Source organism: Pongo abelii, chromosome 3, assembly GCF_028885655.2.
Source record: "Pongo abelii isolate AG06213 chromosome 3, NHGRI_mPonAbe1-v2.0_pri, whole genome shotgun sequence".
NCBI lineage: Eukaryota > Metazoa > Chordata > Mammalia > Primates > Hominidae > Pongo > Pongo abelii.
The window spans coordinates 178,775,847-178,803,637 of record NC_071988.2 but is presented as its reverse complement, the minus strand read 5'-3'; the positions used below and the strand labels follow the sequence as shown (position 1 = coordinate 178,803,637).

General features: G+C 34.5%; 1 protein-coding gene across 3 annotated transcripts in view; it reads left to right on the top strand.

The window, feature by feature from the left end:
- The window catches only part of PDGFC (platelet derived growth factor C), a 216,389-nt gene that overhangs the window by 163,309 nt on the left and 25,289 nt on the right, over positions 1-27,791 (top strand). For all 3 annotated transcript variants that reach the window (XM_024246355.3, XM_054554631.2, XM_054554632.2), the window contains one exon: positions 4,544-4,724. In XM_024246355.3, the coding sequence (XP_024102123.1) occupies positions 4,544-4,724 (181 nt within the window). The remainder of the gene's footprint in view (positions 1-4,543; positions 4,725-27,791) is intronic.

Below are 27,791 nucleotides of genomic sequence, written 5' to 3'. Positions count from 1 at the left end.
TCTCTTCTTGATGTTTGAGCTATGTTAGCATATATCAGCCAACCAACCTTTGCTATGAATCCCATATTCTGCAAATGGTGTTATGTCAGAAAATAAGAAAAATATCAAGTTGTTAAAGCAGACGACTTGATTTAATGCATTATTCTTTTTCTATCCTCACTATGCATTCCCAAACAAGTTGAAAGGAAATATGAAATGAAGTGGCAACGGGGTGTGTGTGTGTGTGTAAATAATTATTTCATTAATAACTTTAAATTCCATAGACATCTTAATAGTTATTGTGTGTGACCATAAAAATTAATGGTAGAATAATTGCATGAATTTTAGAATTATATATTTTTGTATGACACGAGTTCTGAGAAAATCTTGAAATGCCTAATTTACTATGAAACAATTAGTAGCATATGCTAAGTTCTACTGTTTTATAGACAAAGAACACAGTACCTTATTAGATGTTTGTTTCATTTCAACTTTATGGAGAACAAAACTATATAGATTTTTCAAAGCACTGTCATAAATATATGCACTAGACTTGCATGAGCATGTAAGAATTAGTTGCCAGCTGTCTCGCTGCAAATCCAGAAATTTTCATAAGGATTATTTCCTAAATGGTATCAAATTCAGTTGGAAATCTTCATGAAATAAGTAATAATATGCTCATCACCCTTCTCCTATTTACAGGACAGTGGATTTTGTTTCGACATAAATTAGATAAGGCAAAAGTTAAGATGTTTTTGTTTCTTAATAAAGTGTTAACATTTTGATCTAGATATTTCTGTGTCATTAAAGTCCTTTTTAAAATACTTTTAAAGAAGTTACAGATCATATAACATACGAAGTAGCTTATTTTTAAACAGAAATAAAAAGAAAATAATATATAGTAAAGTAGCTATTTGAGTTGTTAATTTTAGACTTCCTGAAGAGAATATTCTTTTCTCTTTAGGATGCTTTTTATATTAGAAAGATTAAAATGGTTATTTTGAAAAATGGTCTCAAGAAAACTTTGTACACAATGTGTTCTGCTGAAGCAGTTTATTGAAATGACTTCATCCTGGCCAAATCCAATGATACTTTTTAGTTTTCACCTCTTTGATCTTTCTTTGACACTTGGCATTATCGACCACTCCTGCTTCAGGTGAAATTCTCTCTTCTCTCTTACCTTAACGCCTGCACCCTCCCTCACAGTGGCTTCCCTCTTATTTCCCTGACTGCTCCTTCTCAGGATGCTTTTGTTAAAGGATCTTTTCTGTTGACCCACACTTGAAATGTTACTGTTTCCTCGAATTCCTCGAACATGTGGTGATTACCTGTCTGTGCTACTCCCCTCTATGAAGCCTCCAGCGGCTCTGCCTCTTAAGTGCAAGGGTGGCCAACTCAGATGCCAAAGGGCAAATATAAGTAAATGAAGATAATCTGGATTTTTTTAAAATCATAGAAAGTAGATAGAGATTTTTAAAAACTAGAAAGAACACGCCTCATCTGAAGCTTTTTTCATTTAGTCCCAGCCTCAGTTGCTATGAAGGCCAAGTATTCATTCCTTCACTCATCAAATACTGACACAGCGTTTACTATGTGCCTGGGGTGTAGGTGCTCAGGATAAGACAGTAAAGTAAACAAAGATATCTCCTTTGCTGGAGCTGACACGAATTCTGGAGATGAGCCCTTGTGGAGTCACACAAAGCTAATGATATTTATTATTACCAGATCTTCAATTTTTTTAAAGCCAAACATCCAGGTTTTCTATGAAATTCCATTTTTTAAAACGTTGACAAATTTTTTAAAGAGACATCGAGCCCATTGGAATGTGCCTACATGTTTTCAACATTGGCCTACCAAATAACAATCCAACGTCTTATTACCATGTAATACCAAGACCTTCTCACCTGCATCTGTTTGTCCACCTTGACCTCCATCTGATTTTTGTTTCCCACCCTCGATTCACAATGGACCATGCTTAGCCCTGTCTTTCTTCTTTGCATCTTATGTATTGTACTTCTTGCTAGAATGCATTTTCATCCCCCACCCCTCTCACCCTTCGTCAGTCAATACTCTGAAAGTCCAAGTGTCAAGTCCTTTGTAAGCTGACCTTCATCTCACTGTATAAAATTGCTCTCTTTCTTCTACTATTCCACAGTATTTCTTACATACTCTAATTAGAGCACTTACCAATGTGTTTTATAGACCCAGAACTCAAGAAAAGCTTTAGTTTTGTGTTTGTATCCTGAGAATCTAGCAGAGCAGTTTTCGTGAAATCAATATTTCATAAATCCCTGTCGAATGAGTGGTGGTAACCTGCATCACATAGGCTCGTCTCCTAAGCACAGAACAAACAGATCCTTATGAATAGAAACTTTGTTTCATGTGTAGACAACCCTGATATAAAAATTACCATTTGATAAAAATGATAATTATCAACTTTTCTGCCAGATAGATCTGAAATATCTACTTACGTCTGCTATACCCACCATCCCGGAACCACACACATACTCAGCCTAACCCTTCCACATCCCGCACACACATACACTAAAACTCCTGAAATGGTTATACTGGCTGGCTTATGTATATGTAACTTATAACCCTGGACTTCTCATGTGATATAGCAAAATCGTATCTCCTCTTTGTCTTTGTGTTTTCTTATTTACTGCTTTTAAACTTCCAAGGTCATGTTAAAAAGTAGGTGTGCAGAGGTTGGAGGGGTGCAGGACAGAGATGGGAGACAAACTTTCTTGAGTGGCAACTCTGTGCAAACAATGTTTTAGGTGCTGCATATGTGCTGTCCCATTTTTCCTTTCTTCAGATGTCTCTGACTTAGGTAGCATTATTCCCAGTTTACCAGTGAGGAAAATGAAGCTGAAGTAGTTTAAGTTCCATGCCTTAAGAGAGTTTTGGATACTTCAGATTTATAAGTATAATTGTTTCATTATACACTTTGTCTTTTTTCAGCAACTTTTTCTTTCATATATTTAATGTTACGTAAAATGTAGTATTTTTGGTAGTCTGGTATCTACTGAATTTAAAATTTCGAAAAAAAATCTATCAGTGGCTTACAACCATGTCAGACTTCCTTTTAACAAAAGTTTTACAATGCCCTGCTTAGTATTCTGAAATGCAATTCATAGAAGCAATTATCTGTTTATATGTGAAATTGTTTTAAAAATAAATATATTGTCTGCATGTTATATAAATCTATTAAAATAGCAAAGTAATCTATATTAAAATAATATGTTTCAGTATATAAATGAACAGTAACAATTACCCTAGAAAAATAAAGGGAAGATGTTAGCATCTTTTAAGTCGGCTCATTGTGAATGTGACAGCTATAAATATAGACTAATATGAATATGTTTGTTTTAGTTGGGATGAAAATGGTATAACCAGTATTCCTGTTAGTGACGTGTTTTTCCAAGTGAGTAACTCTTGGTTAAGTTTAAAACAAAACACAGAAAATTCCCTCAATTTACTGTGTAGTTGACGTTCTTTAGAATTTATCTTAACTAAAACAGTGCAAAACATATATGCGTTTATACATGAGGTGATGTAAGATTCCAAACTTAGATGAACTGTAGTAGAATTTGCACCTGCATGAAATGTCCAGTGAAATATTTGAAAGGCATGGAGGATATGGGGCAAATACTCATTTTCAGAACTTTCCAGTGTTGGGCATTCGTGGACCTTGCCTGCTACATTTCAATCACTCACTTCTCTCACCCCCAATCATTGAGACAACCTAAAATGTTTCCACAAATTTCTGAAACAGTCTGTCATGGGGCAATAATGGTCTCAGTGAGCACCACTGATCCAAACCTTCCAAACCAAAAGTTGACATGTGTTTAAAACAATCATTTGTTCCTCTGTTTAAGATACTGTGTATAGTGAAATGTAAAATAGAAATATGTAAGAACTGGTTCCTTTCTTCAAGGATTAACAGCCTAAGAAGATGGATCACTTATACACATATATGGTTAGTTAGAAATATGTGTTTATCAAAAAGAGAAAGATGACAGTGAGCTGAGAACACCCAGGAAGGTCACAGAAAGGAAGAACAGTACCAAGTGAGGTGCGAAAGATGCGTATACAATGAAGTGACTCTAGGAAAGCTTGCATCACAGATGAGGAAAGAGAGCCAAGGCCCCTGGCCAGGATGAAAGAGTTACTCTCAGAAAATAAAGGGCAGTAATAATAGGAATTAAGAGTGGAGTCACACTGTCATGTCCAAATGAAAATTATATTCAATAATTCATGAATCGAATGTCAGATACGGTTGCTCCTTACAAAATGTTTAAGTTTTAGGATGGTTATTTAGTGAATTTGGAATTCGTAAACAGAAAAACTAAGGACTCCAAAGAGACTCATATTTCTTCAACTGGGCCCTCATTTTCAGTTGTGTCTCTTCTTTAGAATTCTTAATTATATGTTCCCGGTTAAATTTTGGATTAACTCATTGCTGTGGTCCGTAGAGTCATAGCATCCACAGACATGAAACTTGTAATTGCCAGAATAACAGATTATGAAATGATGTCTCTTTCCCTTTGTCTTTTTGCAGGTATGATTTTGTAGAAGTTGAGGAACCCAGTGATGGAACTATATTAGGGCGCTGGTGTGGTTCTGGTACTGTACCAGGAAAACAGATTTCTAAAGGAAATCAAATTAGGATAAGATTTGTATCTGATGAATATTTTCCTTCTGAACCAGGGTTCTGCATCCACTACAACATTGTCATGCCAGTAAGTACCACTTTCAGATCCCCTTATTTAATTGGATCAGCTTTTTGTTTCTTTTTATTTTTCTCCTCTTACACATGAGAATCAGAAAAAAATCAGAAAACGAACCTAGCTGGGATTTCATTTTTATGTAAATAAAAACTCTGTACATGCCAAGCCAGCAATTCATTAGGCAAATTAGAAAATATGAAATCAATATTTACCATTTTATATTATATTCATGTTGCATTGTTAAGCAGAAATTTCCCTGTTTGATTGCTCAGGAGTCTATGAAATATTATCTAGACAACCGATTAAATAAAGGAAATGTAAGAATTGGTTAAGGGTATAGCTAAAAAGAAACAATAAAATGCAAACTGAATTTTGAAAATGATAATTTATTCATTTAGTAATAATAGAATCATTTATCATGTATGATTGAAGTTAAAGGAGAAATCTCTGAAGTATGTTATAAATGTTATAAATTGTGTATGTTATAAATTGTGAATCTTGATCAGTTTTATTATGTAGGTTATTTAAGATATCCCAAACTCTATTCCATTCTGAAATACTTTTTGCCAGTATATATTCTGTACCATTTTCTTTGTTCCTTTCCAAAACCTTTTAAAGTTTAATATCATACTTTAATATTTTTAAATTTAAATTTAATAAAATGTAACAGTTCTACCTATAAATGAAAAATGTTAATGATAGACAAAGATGTACATTTTTATTAATAGGTAATAGTTTAATACTGATTATTTGCTTGATTAAAGCCACTAAGAATCTGTTTAGTATACTTTTACAGTATCTTGTTTCACAGAACTTAGTGAGTTTAATATTTTTTAGGCTAGGGTGGCATTGAGGGCCGTGGATACACTTTCACAAAGTGAAATATTTCTCAAATATTTAAATATGGAATATAGTAATTGTAGTAGAAATCATACTAGCAGGTCTTTGTGAGAGCAAAGGTTTTGTTCATCCCAAACATGCGACAAAATAAACTTTAAATTAAGGATATTATTTATATTTTAAATGAACTTCTGTCTATATTATATTAATTTAAATGTGTATAAATACCAATCTACTGTCCTCCTATAGAATAAAACACAAAAGCTAACATGTATAAATATCACTACTGAAGGTTTTTTTTTCCGATTTTATGACTACATAGATTATCTGGTTGTGTAACCCAAGGAGTTATATGGATTAAATCAAATATGTAACGATAAAAGCATACTATATGTGTATATTCCACATATACATAGTAGACATAGTATATGTATGGTATTTATAGCAGCTAGCTCAATTCTGAGCACATAATAGTCTCTCAGTAAATACTTGAATGCTGAGTTGATCATGCAGTTCAGTCACCCAGCTTAACTAATAGAGGATTCACTGTATATGTGTGAAAGTTGTCAGATTCATGAGCCTTGTGATGAAGTAAGAACCCAACGGTTGATTGAAAATGCCATCCATCCTCTTGGCTAAGAAAAGTCCTGTCACCAGGGTTGACCTATTATCAGAGATTTACTATGACTGAGACCAGACACCACATCTGGGAGACTTTAGGCCACATGTATGTCATTGGTTCCATTGTTGGAATTAAATTCACATTTTTAAATGATTGTTGAAATAGATTGGTAGATTGTCAGTATGGACTTCAATGGGCTATTGTCAACTCTCCTGGACTCTATTGAGCCAGGCTTTGTGTGGCAACTACATTGACCTATACTGGGCTGTAGATAATGGAGATATGTGGGGAGAAAAGGCATAGGAGTTCTTGTAATTAAACTGTGTTTAGGAAAACAATAGGCTTTTGGACTGGAAGAAACAGGAGAGCATGAAGGTAGGGTCCTACATTGACTAATAAGTATAACTTGGTGATTTTAATTTTTAAGATTGCTTTCTGGAGAAATTATATAAATTTTACAATCTCACAAGCTTTGTTTTTTCTGTGTTTAAATTTACGTTGACAGTTAACCTGCCATTTCTTCAGCTGTCCTTTGTCTTGGTTCCATATATCCATTCATCTCTCTACTTACAGCCACATCCATTCTACTCTTAATAAACTGTCTGCAGAAGGGTGAGATCTGATGAGTTAGAATTTGACAAGTGGTTATGCTGTTAAGCCTTGCAGAATGTTTTGAATTATCATTGTGTACTCCTAAATTACACCCCTCCCTCCATGCACCCCCTCCACCCCCCACACTTTACTAACAGGGTGCAATCCATCAATCTTATCTGTGTATCAGATTAATGAAAGCCTAAAGCAAGAAAGTGTGCCTCCTGGACAGCAGACTTAAAAGTTCTTGAGGCATTTGCTCAGGGGCAAGGGTCCCTCCAAGCCCCTGGTTCATCTCTGATGCCTTTATTTTTCTCTTTTTGCTCTGCATAAACTTCATATCAGCACACTCAGTTCCCCAGAGGCAATGGTCTCATTGATTACAAACCTACCTCTGCAAAATTCCACTTTAGGTTCCACTGGCCACAATGATTTCTTTGTAATAATAAAAATAATATTAACTACTAGTTTATAGTAGACAATTAACTTTCTGCATTGAGGTTTGTCAGGAGTGCCTAGCACAATGCCATTCACGTTGTAGCTGCTCATTAAGATTTCATAGAAATTCAGCCATTTCATCTTAGAGTTGTCTAAAACCTACAGGGAGCTATACTACCTTCCTATTTATTATATGTCACCTTTGTTCCTCTCACACAACAGAGATAATTCATAAACCGGAAAGCAGTAGACTCACAGGAATGACACCAGATATTCTGCTGTCCTAATATATTAGGCTATATTACCAAAGACACATTCTTGCATTAGTTAAAGAATTGCCCTGGTTTTCTTTTTAGGGGAGGCAGTGAGGAGTAGGAATTAGTGGGACATCCACTGAAGTTAAAGAATTTAGTGCATACTAATGATTTTATGAACATTAGTATATACAGTTAACATTATCTGCTTTTCATAATCCACCCAATGAATATTTTGCAGGCATTAATATACAGAAAAAATTTTAAGTGAGCTTAATCACATTTTTTTCTAGGACAAATTATGGGTAAAGTTTACTTTAAAATTCTTTATATTTCACAGGTAAAGAGATAACCCTGTAGCCTTCTTTGGGAATATAAATGGATATCTGGTTCTGGTCAACATTTAGGACTCCTTGGTTCTGATTACCATGTGTCTTAGAGGCAGAGTTTTAATACATTAGTTAAAATTTTCAGAAACAGTTTTTGCCACACAGGTTGCCATTAAAAATTATGTTCTCCCTTGTAAGATGATTTACCCACTTTTTTTCCTCAGTTTATGAATAATAGAGCATATAGTTAAATAAGAGATGACTTGTTCATTTGAATAAAGTGATGCTGTTCTAATATTTAAAGATTTTACGTATTTATTATAAATATCAGTACTTTCCTTTATAATGTTAGGATTTCCGTATCGTTTTCTTGATTCATGGGTACCTTAACAATAAGACATAATTAAAGTTTCTCTCTCCATTTTTTCATTTGGTATTATAAACTAAACCTAGTTTTAGAAATAACTTTAGCATATGGTATTTACTTGAGGTTATAGCTAGTTATAGCTTTTTAAAACAGTGGTACTAGAATTGCTACATAATTTTAAAATTACAGCATTTCAATGATATTTTAGAGAATTATTTATGGAAATATTATTCTCCAGTCATGCTCCATTAATAACTAATAAAAAATAAATCCATGCAAATTGATGCCAAATGATACATACAGTGTTCAGCTTTTGTGACTGTGCCTAAGGAGTTAATGTCTTTGATTTTTTTCCCTTTCTGCTAAAAGAGAAAAAAAAAAAAAAAGACCCGGTAGATTAGCAGTGAGAGATTGTTTGGGAAGAAATGAAGCAAAACTGAAATAAAACAGTGCAAGCTTGTTTCTGTTTGGAGGCCACACACAGTGAGAGCCCAGAACACATTTCAGATCTTTTAGAAAGAAAGGAAAATTTCTTGTTTAATTTTGGAGTAATTTATAATAGATTATATATGTTTTACTCTGTGTACTGTAGCATAAGCACCATTATTTAAAATGTTAAGAAACCTAAAAAGGCTGAAATAATAACTTTTCCTCCAGAATCAAAAGACCTTATTAAAAGTTTTATTTCTCAGTTCTAAAAGTAAAAAGTACTACATAGTTTTTGGTCAGAAAACTGCTTCAATTAAACCATACCTATTTTTAAGTAAAATATACAAATCTAAATCTGAATTTTTAAAGTTATTTTAGTCTTATATTTAGAACTATTCTTCTTGAGTACAGTGCTATTTGTTGTTTTTTAAATGTCTGTGAGATTTGAGGATTTTCTTATTCTCCCTCCAATTTGGTTAACATTATGAAAAATGATTAACACTGATTTTTCTTAAATGGTTTTATTGAATATTGTATTTTTCAGTCTCTTAGTCTAAGGTTTCTGATCCAAAGTAATGATAATGTTTACAATAATTTATTTACTTTTTTCCATTTACTGAGTATATCAGTTTGTATTAAGAGAATTAGAAGTTATAGCCACTATACAAATTGAGTCCATGTATATTTACCCTCTTTTTCTTTGCCTGATAAGATGGGCAGGGGGTGGATGAACTGAAGAGTACTTTAACTCACAACACTGCAGTGAACCTCATCTTCCTTTAAGTTGCCTCCTAGTTTGTTCTATCACTTCTATGATTTTACATTTTAAAAAACTGTGTATAATCAATGATACTTGTTTGGATATTGAATCTTGTTTATTCTTGTTATTAAATTATATACAAAGATTAAATAATAATATAATATAGTATATAAGTATTATAGCCACATTATAACCCCCACTGTGTGTTTTTCTTAATGGTGATTTTGTAAATGACTTATCCAGAGTTCAGACAGCGTACTGGCCAGCATGCCCTGTAGAAGGGTGTAGGGTTTCTGTGGGGAGGGGTTAGAAGGACACTTGATGCCTGAGGTGCTATTAAGGAATGCATGACTGATTGCCAAAGTGGTTATTAATTATGCAGGATACGGTGAACAAAGCGGCACAGTGAATATTGAAGTGAGAGGGGAGAAGAGGAGGGAGGATATTTTTTTTTCATCCCTTCTGACATATGCCAGTAGGTTATTTCACTGTTAATATCATGTAAAGAAAAGTCTTAACTGAAAGCCAAATTTGCTTTTGTGTTCAGGTTAAGAAAAACTCCAACCAACTCTCAAACAAGGCTTCAAATATATTAATTCACTTTATTTCCTAGGAAAAAAAGCAGCATGCCTGGAATAAAAATACTTAGAGCAATGTAATAACACCAGTCCTACAGAAAAAACATTAGTGGCAGGATGTACTCAAGATTTTTTAAAATGTTAAATTTTCATAACTTATTGCATTACATTCCCCTATTGTTAAACCAATTCTAATAAGCTGACATTTATTTGAAAACTTGCTTAAAAATAGATTTGTATTTACCTCAAGGAGAATTAAGAGAAAATTTGATACTTAGAATTTTTTTGTATTTAGAGACTGGGAGAGGTATTTCAAGTATTATTTATCTGTACTGTAGTCTGAAGCACTTGTTGAGTGATTAGATTTTTATTAAAATATACAATATACTTGTATATTTATGCAAAGAGTCGAGATGACAGTATTTTATTGCAGCTAGGAAATTATATAATTGCTATAGAGACTAAACTCTTACTTAGCTAAGAATTGCTTAATATATTTTTCAATTCCACTTCTACTCCATGGGCACAATGCTCTCTTTCATATGATGATCATGGTGTCTATGTTTCATTTCTACTGATTCCTTTTGTTCCGATTAATTTCTTGCTGTCTAAGAAAAAATTTCACAGATGCTATGATTTGTAGTTGGAAAGAAAAAGGCAATCAGCACTATGTAGGAATGGTAAATGGCAGGCAGATTATTGTAAGTCATTTTATAAGAGGGTTGTAAATAAAATCATAGATTAATTGAAAGCTTGAGGTTTGATTGATTCATATTTTATAGCTAAAGCCACAAAGATTTAAAAGCTTGGAGTTAAAATGGCAACCTCACAATTCTTTCCATCTAAACCTGATGGAAAGAGTTGTTTTCTAGAAATAAGTATGGTGCAAGTTAAATATAAATTAAATAGTTTTTCTTCAATATTCCTACCCATTCAACACCCTAAATCCCTTAATTGATCAGATATTTGTTGAGAAAATTCAAAGATGTATATAATATCTCCCTTGGTCTATGATAACTTATCTCGTTTTGGAGGAAAAAAATATGTACCTATAAAAATACAGTATGTGAGTGTCATGTTGAGTGGTTTGGAAAGATTTTGAGAAGGAAGATGGGAATGTGGAGAGCAGAGGGATGTCATAACCCTTAGATTAAAGAAAAAAATCAATAAGCAATCAAACAAAAAGTCCAGGAACTATTCAGTATAAATTTTTTCTCAAATGTGTTATAAAAATCTCTCAAGAGCTTATTAAAAATGCTTGTTACCAGATTAGTCAGAGATCCTCATTTTCTTGGTCTGGGGTGATGCTCAATTATCTGTGTTTTTATCAGATATGCTTGGAGATTCAGTTGCTCTAAACTATAGTTTGATCAGAATACAGTTACTTTTTTTTTAACTTGCCAACATTAGCAGTTATTTATTTATTTGTTTATTTATTTATTTTTACAATTACTTTTATTTCAAGATTTTGGTGAATTTTTTTATGTTCAAACAAATGAATTTTATATGAATAGATTGGAAACTCTGCACACATATTTAATACGTGTGTTCTCTTTATTTTTCAGGGTTACAAAAAGAATGGGACTTTCCCATAAAATTAGGTAGATATATTTCAGTTTCTAGCACTTGTATTTATTGTACCAACTCTTCCAAGCAATATATTAAAGACTATCAATTTTGTCAACAGTCAGTGTCTGCTACCCACAGAACTATGAAAGATTGTCCTCTGCTGCCTTTTCTGTTCAACACTAAACTTGTTTGGTAATTCACAGATGACATAGTTCCAGCATTGAAGCACAGTTCTGGAATAGATATTCATTCATTCTACAATGTTAGACACTGTTAGTAAAATAAGACATTTCCAGTTGTCAAGAAATATTCTTTCATTTTCTATATACATTTTTTACATTTAATTTTAATTTTGTCAGTTAATTTTGCACCTGTTTGTAAATGGCAAATATTTCTCTTACATTTGTTACAAAAATAGCAGTTCATACCACTTTCTCCTTCCTAAATGATTTTTCTGCCTTTCGTAGGCAGGCACTTCCAATTTTTTGAACTGACTGTTTCGAATTTACCTCTACGACTCTATTTAACATGCTTTTATATCTACTTCTTCACTCTTTTACAAATTACCTATCGATTTCTCACTGGAAGATGAAGCCATCTTTCACTTTCTGTCACCCTCCTGCCTTTACCACACATACAGATACTTCCCAGCACCCCATCCTCTATTATATCTTGATTATATCAAATCCAAATTCATTGTGTACATTATGGTGGCTCTGTAGTCATTTTTCACAGCTGAGCCATGAACTATATACCATGACTACATTTCCGTTTCTGTTCTTTTTATGTTTCCCTTAGAATTATTTTTTGGCTTGTTTAGCTTTTATATTCATCACTGATTCATCCTGAAACTGTTCCTCAGATTGTGTAAATCTCCTCTCAGTACAATCAGACACATTTGGTTTTCTAATAATTTCGTCTTCTTCAAGAAATCTTTGCTGCAACCATCTGGCCTGCTCCAATGTGGACTGCTCACCCTTTAGAATGGCTGCACAACCGTCATCCTTGCAATCTCCTTCTGCCATCATCCTGAGTATTCCTTTTGACGTTTTCTTGCATTAGATCCTCTGTTTGCTGGATCTTTTGTCTTCTTGTGTCTCAATTTACTTCCTTGTTTGCGAAGAGAGTAAAACTTCCATGAATATACTGAGAAAATGGAGCATCAGAGATAAAATTTTTGCAGCCTTGCATAACTTAAAATGCTCTAAGTATTAACCCTTAAACTTAAATGAATACTGATTAAGTCTAGAATTTAAGTTGGCCGCTTAAAAGTTGATTGGACATTCTGTGCATGTGGATGGGCTTGCCCACTATTGTCTTTACTGTATTGCATGCTGGCTTAGTCAGTTTCCTGAAAACATTCTTGATTTCTCTCATCTCTTTTCTAAGAGTATAAATCCTGGTTACCAATCTTCTGAACTAGGAACTGAGTTGATTAACACTGAGATATTTGGTATTGTATATATCTAATATATGTAAGTTTTGTGTATGTAAAAAGTATGTGTGTGTGTGTGTGTGTGTGTGTGTATGTTTCTACTCTACCTTCTCCATACCCTGAACTCTGCTTGGGTTTTCCACAAAACAAATCTGAACTGTCTTCTGCCAAGAGGAAAGCAGATTTGGGGTATCTGACAGTTTTGTTAACAGATTTTCAGTCATTCTTTCATTGTTCCTTTATATGTATTTGATTGCTTCTTGGCTATGCCCCTGCCAAATTTTGCAAAGCCCACTAATCCAATGACGACACATCCACCTCCTTTTTAGTTTTTGGAATCTTTTCTGATTTTCTTTGGCCTTAAGGGTGTAAGCCAAAAAGTATGTGAGACATATCTCAATCAATTTAGAAGTTTATGTTGCCAAAGTTAAGGACATACCCAGAAGAAAACAACACAGAATCATCAAAACAGTCTGTGGCCCATGCCTTTCACCAATGATGAATTTGAGGGCTTCAGTATTTAAAGGGGAAGGGTGGGCTAGAGGGGAGAGAGAGAGGATATAGTAACCACATGTTGCAAGAAAAAAGGGGCAGGTAGGAAAATAGACAATTATGTATTTGTCTCGGGCTCACTAATTTGGCTTTTTGTGTAACATAAGGTGGACATAGAGTAGCTAGCCACCTGTGAAGATATTTAACCTTTTATCTGTCGCTATCTACTTAGGAACAAAAGGAAAAGTAGTGCCTTGTATGACAGAGGTTTCAGCTTAATTTTTTGTTTTTAGCATAATTAATTGGGATTCTGAGTTTTTATTTTCGTTTCACAAGGGATTATGCATTTTACAAATACCTTTAGAATTAATAATTTCAGGAGAGAACAGAGCCACAATTACCACCTTTGCATTCTTTCTTTCTTAGTGGAATTCATATATTGATGTTCATATTAAAGATTGACTTTATATTTGATTAACAAAATATTCAAAACACTGCACAAGTATATTAACGACATAGTATGTGCCAAGTGCCATGCTCTATAAATGGCTTCCAAGGAAGAACTCTCCATTTCCCTCCCATGCCAGATAAAATAAACCCTAGTAGGAGATGCTTTGCATGATTATCCTAATATTGTGTTTACTTTTTTAATGCAAGAAAGGCATACGTAGAGGTTGATACTGTAACTTTCCAGGGGGTTCTTTTTGTCAAGTGTCCAGATAGAGCTGATTTATCAAGACAGGGGAATTGCAATAGAGATAGAGTTTAATGCACATAGAGCCAGCTAAACAGGAGGCTGGAGCTTTATTATTACTCAAATCAGCCTCCCCAAAATTCAGAGGCTAGCTTTTTTCAAGGATAGTTTGGCAGGCAAAGGAATGGGTGCTGCTGACTGGCTATGGATGCAGTCATAGGGGCATGGAAAACAGTCCTTTTACCCCGACTCTGCTTCTGGGTGGGGGCTACAGGACCCGTTAAGAGTCTGAGTGGAGCTATTGGTCATCAGAAATGCAAACATCTGGAAAGACATCTAAAAGACCAATCTTAAGTTCTACGATAGTGATGCTATCTGCAAGAGTAACTGGGGAAGTTGCAAATATTTTGACCTTGGGAATAATGGCTCATAATCCTTTACTTCTACACCTTAACAAAGTTCAGGCTTCTGTCATCCTCCTAACCTCATAGTGTTTCATTCATTTTACAGTGACAGTTGAGTTTGGGGAAAGGTGTATTAAAACTTAAGCTATAAGCTAAATTTCTCCCAAAGTTAGCTTTGTCTAGGAATGACTAAGGGCAGTTTGGAAGTTAAAGGCAAGATGAGGGTTGGTTAAATCAGAGGCCTTTCACTGTCATAATCTTCTCACAGTTACAATTTTTGCAAAGGCAGTTTCAATATTAATGAGCTATTTAGCATATCTTGAACTCTTTTATAACATTAATGTAAGTCTAGTTGTATCCACTAGGATGCCAACTCTGCTTCATTCATAATAACATGGCAAGTGTCATCAAACAACTTACCATATGATCCACACATTTGAGAAAATGCTACTATCATCAGTATTCTCATAAATAATCAACAATTGTTTGGCTATTTTAGTAATGCTATTAATATATTTAAATTCTTTGAACATTAAAACTAGAACTTTTAAAATTTTACATATCTCTCTAATTCAGATGTTATAATTGTATTTTTATTTATTTAATATTAATTTGAAATCACTTGAATCTGATTTTATATATAACTTTCCATTTTTATGTCCTCTGATAATCTTAGAACAAAGCTAAAAGATAAGTGTGATTAGTGTTATATACTTCTAAAGATGTTAATTTTGAAAGGCACATATATTTTAAGCTTTTGGAAAGAAAATGTTTAATGGTATCAATTTGAAAATACTTGAGTCAGGCAAAAGAGAATGAACATAGATTAAAATAAGTGTGCCTTATGGTGGTTTTTAAAAATATATTATTTAATCCCCATATTGAAATATTACTACCATTTTATAGATTAAAACTCACATATATAGAGTGAAGAGAGTTCTCTTTAAAGCCAGACTGCCTCTTAACTGGTTTGGAAAATAGAAGAAAGATCATTGGGAAAGAAACAGAAAATTTAAGATCTCTTCCTACCATCTTTGTTTTCCTATTAAAACACCTGTATACTATTCGTGTTGATTATGATGTCATGGATAGTTTGGTAACTTTGAAAAAATGGTGAACTAATTAGAATTTACCAATTTTTTTTTAGTAGTGATAATGGTGATAAATATTGAGGGTTAAACTGTAGTGTCTCCACACAGTAATCTTTAAAATTCAAATCCAAACAAGAAGCTTTTTTAAAAAAAGTCACCTGGAGTCTAAGAAAAAGTAAAAATGTGAATGCAGTCAGTATTTTTCTTATCAGTCATATTTCATCAATATTAGCAAAATTACCCAGTTCCATGATGTATCTTAGCAATCTTGTCAGTGCCAAATTTTTCAGAATTGTATTCTTATAGAAACTTGTAAGGCTAAAATTTATGCTAAGAAATAGGAGAATAAAATTGGAAAGCATGTATTTCTAGTGAATAGGCTGTCTTCTATTAAACACCTACAGAATGTGTCACTCTGGAATGCAAAAGACTCAGAGCATTTTTAGTTTGAAATTATGCAATCTGTGCACAGTATTTGAAATATCATAGGCACTCCTACAGTAAGTTTGGAGGAGAAAACACAAATCTAAGGACTAATACAATTTTTTTTTCGGCTTTTTGCAATGTGACCACATGTAGGCCACCAAAGGCCTCAGAAAACTGAGGGGGCAAATTCCAAGATGTCTTTGTGTCTTGGCCCCAGGGCAAAGGTCCTGTCTCTGCATAGATGTCACCACTCTAGTTAAGTCAGGTTTTGTGTAAGTGTGAATAAAAGCCATTATGGAAATACCTGGCTGATACCTTTCCTTGTGCTTCTTCACCACAAGTAATTATTCAAGCACGAGATCAAGGCTGTCATCTCTTGCTTTAAAGGAGTACATGAATTATCTTAGGTTCTTCCAAGGCAGGTTGCTTAAGAAAGCTAAAGTTTATACTAAAAACTTTGTTTTATGGGAAAATAATAGGAAAGACATTGAGGTAGCAATTATCTAAGACTCTAACATAAAATCTGAGGTAGGCATTGGACATAACCGTAGAAGGCTCCAAATCAGCCCAGACAGCTTCCAATACCTCCTCTGAAATTGGGTTTTTAAATTTGTGTAGCATTGCTAAAGAGGAAGTGCCTTTTTTTCCAGTGGAATAACGTTCTGATAGAGTTGAATTTTAAAAGGGCACTTTTCTGCTGGGTACAAGTTAATGAAATAGCATTAAGTGTAATTAGTTTTTTTAGAGAAAGAAATATGCAAGCACTGAAGTGTTAGAGAGACAGAGAAACACTGCATGCCAAAACTTGACTTTCAATACCTGAGTGAGGAGGTATTAAAATATATGACACATCCTTTGGATGAGATTCTTGAGAAGCCATCTCAAGCATTCTGACACTAATATTTTCCTTTCTTTTTGGAATATGATGAGTGATGTTTTGTGGTATCCTAATCCTATTACTGATAAAAGTAATATGAAGAACTCTGACTTCTACCCAGGCCTACAGTGTTTTGTTTTGTGTTAAAGTCAGGGGAATTCTAATAGGATTCCCAATTACGTAAAAGAGGTTCACTTGCCATTCACTGTTTCCTCTACCTTGCTACAGTCTTTATTTGGCATTAAGAGCAATGGCATAATTTCATGTCACTGAGCAATTTGCAGATTTTAACTCTCTGAAAGGTCATAGAGGCTTTTGGTGTGATTTTAGACCTTGCTGTTGTAATGCCCTTTGCATCTGATTTTTACTTCTCTTAAATGAAGTTTAGCCTAAAGCTGCCTCTTTAAGGTTTTTGTTGTTGTTGTTTTGTTTTTGTTTTGTTTTGTTTTGGTTTTTGTGACGGAGTCTCGCTCTGTCGCCCAAGCTGGAGTGCAGTGTTGCAATCTCGGCTCACTGTAACCTTGGGCCTCCCGTGTTCAAGTGATTCTCCTGCCTCAGCCTCCTGAGTAGCTGGGATTACAGGTGCCCGCCACCATGCCTGGCTAATTTTTTTGTATTTTTGGTAGAGACAGAGTTTTACCATGTTGGCCAGGCTGGTCTCGAATTCCTGACCTCAAGTGATCCACCCACCTGGGCCTCCCTAAATGCTGGAATTACTGACATGAGGCACCGCGCCTGGCCTCCTTAAGTATTTTAATGTTGGCCTAAAGGTTTCTTCTTACATAATGAACTGTAACCTAACTGGATGTGTAAACAGACTGTAATCTACTCTTGTAAGGAATAGCCAAGTCTCAGCCAATCACAGCAGCCGTACTTCAACCACTCGCAGGTGACCAACTCCAAGCTTGTCCAACCCATGGCTCGCGGGCCCCATGTGGCCCAGGACAGCTTTGAATGCGGTCTAACACAAACTCGGAAACTTCCTTAAAACACTATGAGATTTTATTTTTGTGATTTTACTTTATTTCATTATTTTAGCTCATCAGCTATCGTTGGTGTTTATTGTATTTAATGTGTGGCCCAAGAAAGTTCCTCTTCTTCCAGTGTGGGACAAGGAAGCCAAAGATTTGACATCCCTGGAACTTTAAACCATGTTCAAATGCAGAGCTGTGACCAATCCGGCTGTTTCCGTACCTCACTTCTGTTTTTTGTGTATCACTTTCCTTTTTCTGTCTTTAAATTCTGTCAGACCACCTGACAGTGCTGGAGCTGCTCTGAACCTATTGTGGTTGAAGTAGGGTGTGGGCAAGGGGTGAGCATGCTCCCCAATTTGCAAGTATTTTTTTGCTCAATTAAGCTCTGTTAAATTTAATTGTCTGAAGTTTTGTTTTTTTTGTTTTTGTTTTTTTTTTTAGACTGATTGTCGCTCTGTCATGCAGGGTGGAGTGCAGTGGCACGATCTCCTGTAAGTGATGCTCACTGTAAGCTCCGCCTCCTGGGTTCACACCATTCTCCTGCCTCAGCCTCCCGAGTAGCTGGGACTACAGGCGCCCGCCACCACGCCTAGCTAATCTTTTTGTATTTTTAGTAGAGATGGGGTTTCACCGTGTTAGCCAAGATGGTCTCGATCTCCTGACCTCGTGATCCTCTCTCCTCGGCCTCCCAAAGTGCTGGGATTACAGGCGTGAGCCACCACGCCTGGCATTTTTCTTTTAATACTTTCTTCTTTATCTTGCAAGGTTGTAGCAAATTGTGACTTCGCCTAAAGTAAGCATTCATTTGACTTAGAGTTATATGTAATTTTCTATAAGTTTATATTAAGTTGATTAAAAAAACCAACAGCCTATCCATAGTAATAATGATAGTATGCACCATTTCTTGAACACTTACTATTATATTGGGTTCCTGCTATAAGTCATCTCATTTAGTCTTTTCAGTAACTCTATGCTAAATCATCACCATTTTGCCTAAGAGGAAATACACTCAGAGAATACAGCTTGGCTGAGGTTCAGAGCAAATAAATGGGAAAAATTATAGTGAAATCCGTAATTTCAACTACAGTACAATGCCTCCCAACCAATATTGCTCGAAAAGAACTTACTTAAGTTTTATTTTGAGATAATTGTAAATTGACACCTTTTGTAAAAAAAAAATACAGAGGGGTCCTGTATACTGTCCACCTTATTTTCCCCAAGGATAACATCTTGCATGAATATATAATAGTATATCACAACCTGGAAACAGATATTGATACTTGATACAATTCACCAAACTCAATAGGAAATTATGAATAAATAAAAACATGAAAAACTACGGGGGTACTAAATAAAAGTATTATATAAAAAGATTTCATTTATAAGTAAAAAAATGATTAGTGCATACTTTTAAAAATGGCTCAATCAAGTATATCAAGAAGGAGGGTTTAATTTTGTATCACTAAATGGCTTTAGAATATTAACTTAGGTCAGGAAGAGAACTTTTTTTCTGAAGTAGGTGATCTCATAATCTTCATCTAAAACTCTGCAGTGTGGTGCAGAACCATCATCGCAGCTTAGAGCACAACATCTATCATAGATTAAAGATTACAAAGTCAAAAATAATACCACAAATCACTCCTCTTGATGTGGGATTCAGAGTAAACGTGTGAAACATAAATAGTCACTATAAATAAATCCATGAATGAGGCTTTGCTGCCTCCACGACAGAGATTAATGAAGTTTTAGGATGTTAAGAGCTCAAGATATAATCTGTAGCTTTAAACTGATGTCAAGATTCAGAACTGATTGCTTTAAAAGCCCTTCATTTTTCTAGAAAAGATTGATGACTGTAGTGCAGCTAAATCTCTCCCATGCAAAATTTATGTAATTTGGTTCCAACAGGTATCTTATATGGTAGTTTTACATATTAAATTTAATTATATAATATGTAAAAGTTAAACTGTTTTCAAAGCAACCCACATTAATACATGATATTTTCAAAGTATTTCTTAATTTTAGAATTCATTGGAAGCCTGCTCATGAACATATCTGGGGTTTGTAGCTGGACCATTAGTTACCTTGAGTAGTTCAGATGGAGAATCATAAAAACTATATACATATCGGTAAACATTTCATTTTAATTTTACCACTCATCATTTAGGGCCTGTACTTTTTTTTTAAACAGGGATTTGCCAACTGGAGTTGTGTTGTATTTCTTCCAAAAATTATAGCCACAATGCCTCAATTATGACTTTCAGTTTGGTTTTCTTTGAGTTAAATTGAAAACTTAAAGATACCTGTTAAAGCAATCTAAGTGCAGAAATCCTCCATGATTTTATGAGGTTTTCCTTCTTGTATTTCACAGTTATCTCTCTCATACCTGACTTAACAGCAGTTTTTTATAGTAACTCATTTTATATGGAGTCCTTCCAAGGCATTCGTCTAAATTTTCAAAGAAGCAATAAGTCATATTTAATTGGGTTACATAATATTTGAATAATTTAGTAATTAAAACAACAGGTGCTGCTGACATAAATACTTTTGGGAACAAATACAAGTGTCTCTTGGTAAGTGTAAGGTTTAACTGGTGGAAACAGAAAGGATGCCAGTAAGCAGTAGTATTCAGTGAGTTGTCAGTGTCAACAGTCAGTATGCTTCACATGCATGGGTGAAGTGGTTAAACCAGGTCAGCGATGGCAATAGCTGCTGTCCTTTGTTCGGTTTCCATCTTGATACTGCATGATATGTCATTGGAAAATTGTAAACTAAATGCATGTGGTCAATAGAGAAGTGATTGGTAATGTGTCTTGGTATATATATATCCAAGTAGCTAATAATATGCTTGACAAAATGTTGACATTTAATATATTCTTGTTCTCGTCCATGATTTTTTTCTATAATTAGCTTCACTAGTTTTCAAGCCATTTTTCTATGTAGTTGCAGGCTACTTTGAGTTTGAAGGAGTGAGTGTTCTACTAGAATGATACCCTTTAATAGAATTCCAGATGAAGATATATAAATGGATATTTTTATCTTATTAATAAAAGCAAAAGGTCTTTTAAAAAATATTACTCACCAAAGTAAAGAAAAAGCCGTTTCCTTTTCTTCCTGTCTTCCTTCCTCCCTCCCTTCTTTTTTTTCTTCCTTCTTCTCTTTCTGTCTTATTTTTCTTTCTCTTCTTAAATGCTTCCCTATCTTAAGCTACTTCTTGGTTTGTGTTACTTTGAAAGCTAATATTTCAAAATTTTGTCTGGATTTCCCTACTCTAATGCTTCTTTAGGAAAGAGGCAGACTTTTTTGTTCTTAAATTCTTCTCTAAGTTAAAACAACTCCTTAGTTAGAATCACACATTCTATTTTCTAATATATACCATGCTCTTCCAATATAGAGCATGTCCTGATTTAAGGAGAAAGATGGTTGAATGTGTAAGCTGTAAACAGCTAAGCTGCTTCAGCTATCCCAATGTGTCAGCAATCCCAGGGCTATGAAAAGATCAAGCTGAAAAAACACAGTTTAAAGTTATCTCAGGTTTATTTTCCTTACAAGCTGCCATAATCCACACATAGTGCGCAATCAAAGGTGCTTGAATAGGACAATGTTTTATGATACAAATTATATCATCCATGTTAACAGTAGTACTTACTCTTCTAAGACCTTGGATGCTACTAAGGTATTAGTAGCTCCTCAGTTACTGACCTTAACCAAGATCCTTTACTGAATCTCACTCTAAGGGTGTTGTGTTCTTATAACCTTGAGTGCTTCACATTTGGCTTGAATTCCCATCCTACCACAAATCTACCTATATAAACCTGGGCAATTTTTTTTTCTTTTACTCCAAAAATGTGAATAACAAAAATTTCTGCCATATATTATTATGAGGATTACTATGAAATGCTTAGCTCAATGTTTAGCATGTAGTAGTCAACAAGTATGTGTTACCTTTATTTTAAGGTCAGGTTTATTGACATGTTCTGATTCCAGGCCACTGCCCCCTGATCGGTATTTAAAAAATTTTTTTGCCCAAGACCCCACTACAAGGACAAATTTTAAAGTGTGATCATGTATACACACACATATAACATTTTAAAGTGTTTTATATATAAATATATGCACATAATGCATATATATTATAAAATAGTACTTAACCTTACTATATGAAATTGTTTTTTTTTTTTTCTCAAGAATGCTGGTCACAATGCACTAAATTGATTTCACAACTCCACTAAACATGTCACAACGTGAGTTTGAAAAGTCTTAGATTGTAAAAGGTGTATCATTTGTACATGAAAAAGTATGCTCTTTGGTCATTTTACGTCCCTTTCTGGGAAAAGATTGTATAATAACACTAAAATATGTAAAGATTAATTCTTATAGTCCCCAAAATTGATATTAAAAATAGTTTCCATTATAACCTGCTACATCTAAAGTGGATTTTAGAAAATCTAGATTTTAAAGTCTACCATCAGCATCTGACTCCTTTTAAGAATTTGTGCTCGATGATAACTTTTCAGAATTTTACTGTTTAATGAAGATAGGAACTATTTATTGAATGTCTACTTGTATTCTATGATATTAAAATAGACAGCTTGTTGAAATTATGCCTTGTGGTTGAGTTTGCTTCCCCCTTATTTGAAGAACTCATCAATCTTCTAGTACAGGAATTTCAGGTTCAATTAGTGGTTTTTGATTCAACACTCCGAGTCCATCTGTCCCCTGTAACTGTTTGGTGCCAATGGCAATGCGCGGAGGTGAAGGTGAGGGTTTCCTTCATACCTTCTGGAAATCTTTAAGTTTTCAGGGAAACAAAAGAAGAGGCAAGAGTGATGACTTATGGATGGCTGTCTCATTGTAGTGCTTATGAAATGCAGGTGTGTGAAATTTGTTCTCTGCATTATAATTGGAAATGCAGATTAAAGGTTTTGGAAACCACAGTTATTCATTGTTTAGATAGGTCTGTAGACTTCCTGAACTAGGCACACTACATGGAAATGGCCTTTAGTGGTATTTGCTTTGTGTATGAATGGCATTTCTGCCTGAAGATAATGTATTTTTGGTAGAAATAACTTGTCATTCAATTGAAACATTTTGCTTGTGAGATACTGGAGTTTCAAAAATTTCTCTGCTCATGTATGCACACCTGTTTCCCTGCTTTTCTGTTTTCTGATCTTGACATGTTTGTTTTTGTTTTTAAATATGTGCTCTGTGATTTTTTATGGAATGTGACTTTTACGTTCTAACTCAATTCCAAATTGGCTCAAGTGTCCCACCAATACACTGCTTGTTTAATTCATATTATGAATAAATTATATTGACAGTTGTCTTTTCCTTCATATATTTGGATTGTACCTCCAGTGAAACCCGTATTTTTTACACTTTTATCCAAATTATATATTATATAGATATTAGTATTTATTTAATCACTTTCCTAACCACTCACCCACCCAGCTTCAGTGTGCTACTTTTGAATTTAGAACATTAAGAATTTCAGTTTACTGGTCATATTTGTTTTAAGCAGACAGAGATCCTAGGCCTTTTCCTTGGACCTTGGGATTGAGAGAAATTTTTTACAGATGTTAACCATGGTGAAATTGCTTTTGACATATCCCTGTTGATCTCTTTGAATAATAAACGGGAGGATTTCATTAGGTATATCAAAGTTTCCAGGCTTTCCCGAAATATATTTGAAAGTTCATGGCCAAATGGAGATTAGGCTTTCAGGCCAGTCCTAGGCAAGGTGTTAACATTGCTGTTACCACACTCATATGTATTACTCAGTGAGGACATGTTTTTAATATGTTTTAAGACTTGTCTTTGTAATGCATCTTTGTAAGGTTACCACAACTAATGTATTTTATTACTCTTAGGGAAATTTCAGTGTGGTACGTGGGATGCTAAATAATTAAAGCTAAATAGTTAACATGTAGGAAACAAAATAAATACATATAATTTTGTTTTAAAATTTAAATGTGTGAAATCTATGTTTGCACTGCTTTGCATTTAGCAGATTTTCCCCCAGTTAATGTGTGAATCAGTTCCTTGAAATTCAACCTTTATCTTAAATAATTATTCTTTATTAGGTCATTGTAGTACATTCTTTACATTATTACCTCTGTTTTTTTTTTTTTTTTTAACTTTCCTAAAGCTGTTGTTACTATATGCTTGATTAAAAGAAAATTTATTTTTGAGATTCTCTGAGCTTGGATATTTTAAAGCATGTCAGACTCAGCATAATCATTTCTGAGTTTCCAGGTTAGTAATAAATACATGATAAGCTGGATATCAACAATAATAATTGTACTCATTTACAAGAATGATGGCAATTCATCCAAATGTCTTGAGATCAGAGCCTGTCTTAACCTTAGTATTTTCACTTTATAGCGGGGTACCTAGGACATAGTAAGCACTCTTAAAATTTTAAGTGAATGAATGGATGATAGATACATCTTTCATTGGTGTTCTGGTGGCAGAGACAAATGTTCCTGTGACAGCAAGCAGCACAAGGTCATTAAGTAGTACTGGCTGGGAAAATGCCAGGCTTTGCATTGTATTGTGGTAAACCAAATTCCTGAAGCCCAAAGCCAGAGAGCCGCAGTCCTAAGCTCCATATGAATGTTGATCCTAGGAAAAATCCCTGGTGGTTTGCCTGAGGAATCATTGGCACCTTCAAGATGTGCAATTGATGCCAATGTAGGATGTAAAATGCAAAAGCCAGGCAGGAAAAAAGATTCAGATCATATGGAGTAATAAAAAACATCCAAGTTCCTACCCTGTGCCAGAGGAACTTAATTTATTGGCTTGCCCCGTTCTCAGTATGGCATCACAATAGCTATACCTAATTTGTATTGTGCCTTTCATGTTACAGAATATTTCACATGCACGAACGTGTTTAGTGAATAATTATGATGAAAAAACCCCAATAAATAATTGGTATAAGTTTTGGAGTTCACGTCTTGAGGTTAATATTTTTGTTGAGAAAAATTGGGATGGATAGAATTTGCAATAGACATACATTGTTTGCCGATGACCAATTTAGCGGGGAGATTGTCTTGTATTGTTAATATTTAAATATGTTTATTCTATCCAAATTCATAAAGTTTCAACATTTGAAGAAACCTTTAAATTGTTTTTGCTTATCTTCCGTCTGATTCACAATCTCCTTTCCTCCCAAACAAAATGACTTTGTGACTATGGCATAAAATATAAGAATTCATTGTCTCTTAGCTCTTAAGTCCATTCCATTTTTAACTAATATTGTTTTTAGAAAGTTCTTTCCTGTATTAAACAAAAATCTTTCTTCTTTCAACTTCGTCTCACAGGTCCTTATCTTTCCGTTGAAGCTACTTGCAATAATTTTATGACCTTCACCATTGCTAATAATGCATGCTTGATTATTATGTTTTAAGATACAATTATGTGCATTATTTTATTTGAGCTGCAAAACAACCCATTAAATTAGATAGCTTATGTGTTATTATCTGTCTTACAGATACATACACTAAAATACAGAGAAAATAAATAATTGGCCAGTGATCACGCTCATAAAATGATAAATGGTGAATCCAGGGCCTATGCCCAGATCTTCTGATTTAAAATTCCATGTTCTTGCCATGATACTACACGATACTATGTTTCCTCAAAGTATTCTTTCTTTTTTTTTTTGAGATGGAGTCTCACTCTGTCATCCAGGCTCAAGTACAGTGGCATGATCTCGGCTCACTGCAAGCTCCACCTCTCGGGTTCACGCCATTCTCCTGCCTCAGCCTCCTGAGTATCTGGAACTACAGGCACCCGCCACCATGCCTGGCTAACTTTTTTGTATTTTTATTAGAGATGGGGTTTCACCGTGTTAGCCAGGATGGTCTCGATCTCGTGACCTCGTGATCCGCCTGCCTCGGCCTCCCGAAGTGCTGGGATTACAGGTGTGAGCCACTGCACCCGGCCAGTATTCTTTCTAATTTTTAGTGATGTCTCATAAAGTCTTTACTGCTTCAGATTATATATCCTCAGCTTCTTTAGTTTCTCGATTTTGTCAGCCACTTCTCAAGTGACCTGATTTTCAATAAAAGCAGCTAGATGATGAGTGCTAGCTGGTGTGTATGTGCATGTGTGTGCACACATGCAGATCTTGAGAAAAGTTCATAGACTTCTGGCTGGTATTTATAAAATATTTTGTAGTTACACCCAGTCTTTGAATGCCCCCGTACACACAGCTATTTTTTGTTTAGCTGAGTCTCTCATCTTAAGTAAAATTTTATGTATTTTCATAAACAAATGTGTACATCATGTGCCTTCTCAGAGGCAAAGAGTTTTCAAGTGAAGAATTATAGGCCTCACTCTTTATTTTCTATGTTACTATTTTGTCAAACCAGAAAAATGTATTTTTTCTAGGCAGCTGTTTAAGAATCATAAGTTTTTCTGTCTGCACTCTGTATTTGATTAGAGGGAAAACCTCACATCTTACCAACTTCATTCATTCTGGCTAGCACAGAAAATAAATGTTTTCAGATTGTAGCAGTGGATTCAATAAAACGAAAGTATTTCCAGTGCTCACTTAGAAACTGCTTTGCCCAGTAGATACAGGATTATACCAGGATCTAAATATCAAAGGAAGAGGTTACCCTTGTGTCAACAATTATATAATTCTATACTCAAAACCCAAGAGCAAACTAACCACTTCCTAAATTATGAATAGCAGTAGCACAAGCTGAAACCACAGTTGATCAGTGCATATAAAACCACAGTTTTCCTAGTACTTGTATATAATTATTTTCATAATATTTTGCACATAATCAGAAGCCAGAAAATATTTCTGCATCAGTGAATAAGAAAGACATTTAGAAAGATAAATTCTTTTAAAGTAACCATTTCTGAAAAACGGTTTTAAAAACGGCATTATATTTGTTGCATGAGCATTCATATTTAACCAACTTAAATAGTCCTCTTTAAAACTGATTTCTCAGAAACTCTACTGCTTACACTGAATGTTTCAAGTCCCTTGAAGCTAATACTTTGAACCAAATACCCTTTCTTTGAAGCTAATTGGTTAGAAGATGATTAAAATTCGGATTTGAATTTCACTAGTTTTCCACATTGAATAAGAAGCAGCATTGAATTCATTGTGAAGACAGCCAATTGCTCAGGTCAAGTAAGGATTTTTGGCCCTGCTAAGTTTCTGATACTGAAATTTAACTTTTTAATTATTATAAACTTTTATCAACTTGTCTTCAAAAATTTCTAAAATACAGACTCATGAATTTAATCTCTCTTAGCCAAGTTCTTAAAGGGCCTTAGTAACAAAAGTTGCTATTGATCTTGGTAGCTTTTTGGGGTTCTGGAAATTCTCTGTGGATACCCAGGTATTCTTCCTTCAACTTTGCTGTGTATTTGTCTTTCTTTGCTCTCAATGTGTTCTGTGTGTGTGTTTTTTTCTCCTATCACTGCAGCATTTGCTTAGTTTGACTTCTTATTGGTGAGACTCCTTGTCCGAGATTATTGGCCAGCACACTTGATTTAAGAACACTCTGGAAATACTCAACCACAGAATTGTGCCCCCACACCATGAATGTTGTCCATGAATGAAATCCTGTTGTCATTCTCTAGACCTGCTTTAGAGTCATATGTTCTGTAGTGCTGCTGGGCAGACATTCGGCATCTTCTTTGTGTATCTTCTCTACTCCTCTCCTAGACTGTTACCTTACATTTTCCCTCTCCTCAAGCCTCTGGCATTATTTCTCCCATCCTCACTCTTAGATGGTAATTTTTTTTCTCTGTCACAAGGAGATTACAAGCAATCAGAAAAGGACTTCTGAACACTTTCCTCACGCTACTTATCTGCATGTCTCATTAGCCCTGAGCAGCTGACTTTCCTCCCGGTGACCCTAGGCGAACACTGTCTGTCTTCCTTAC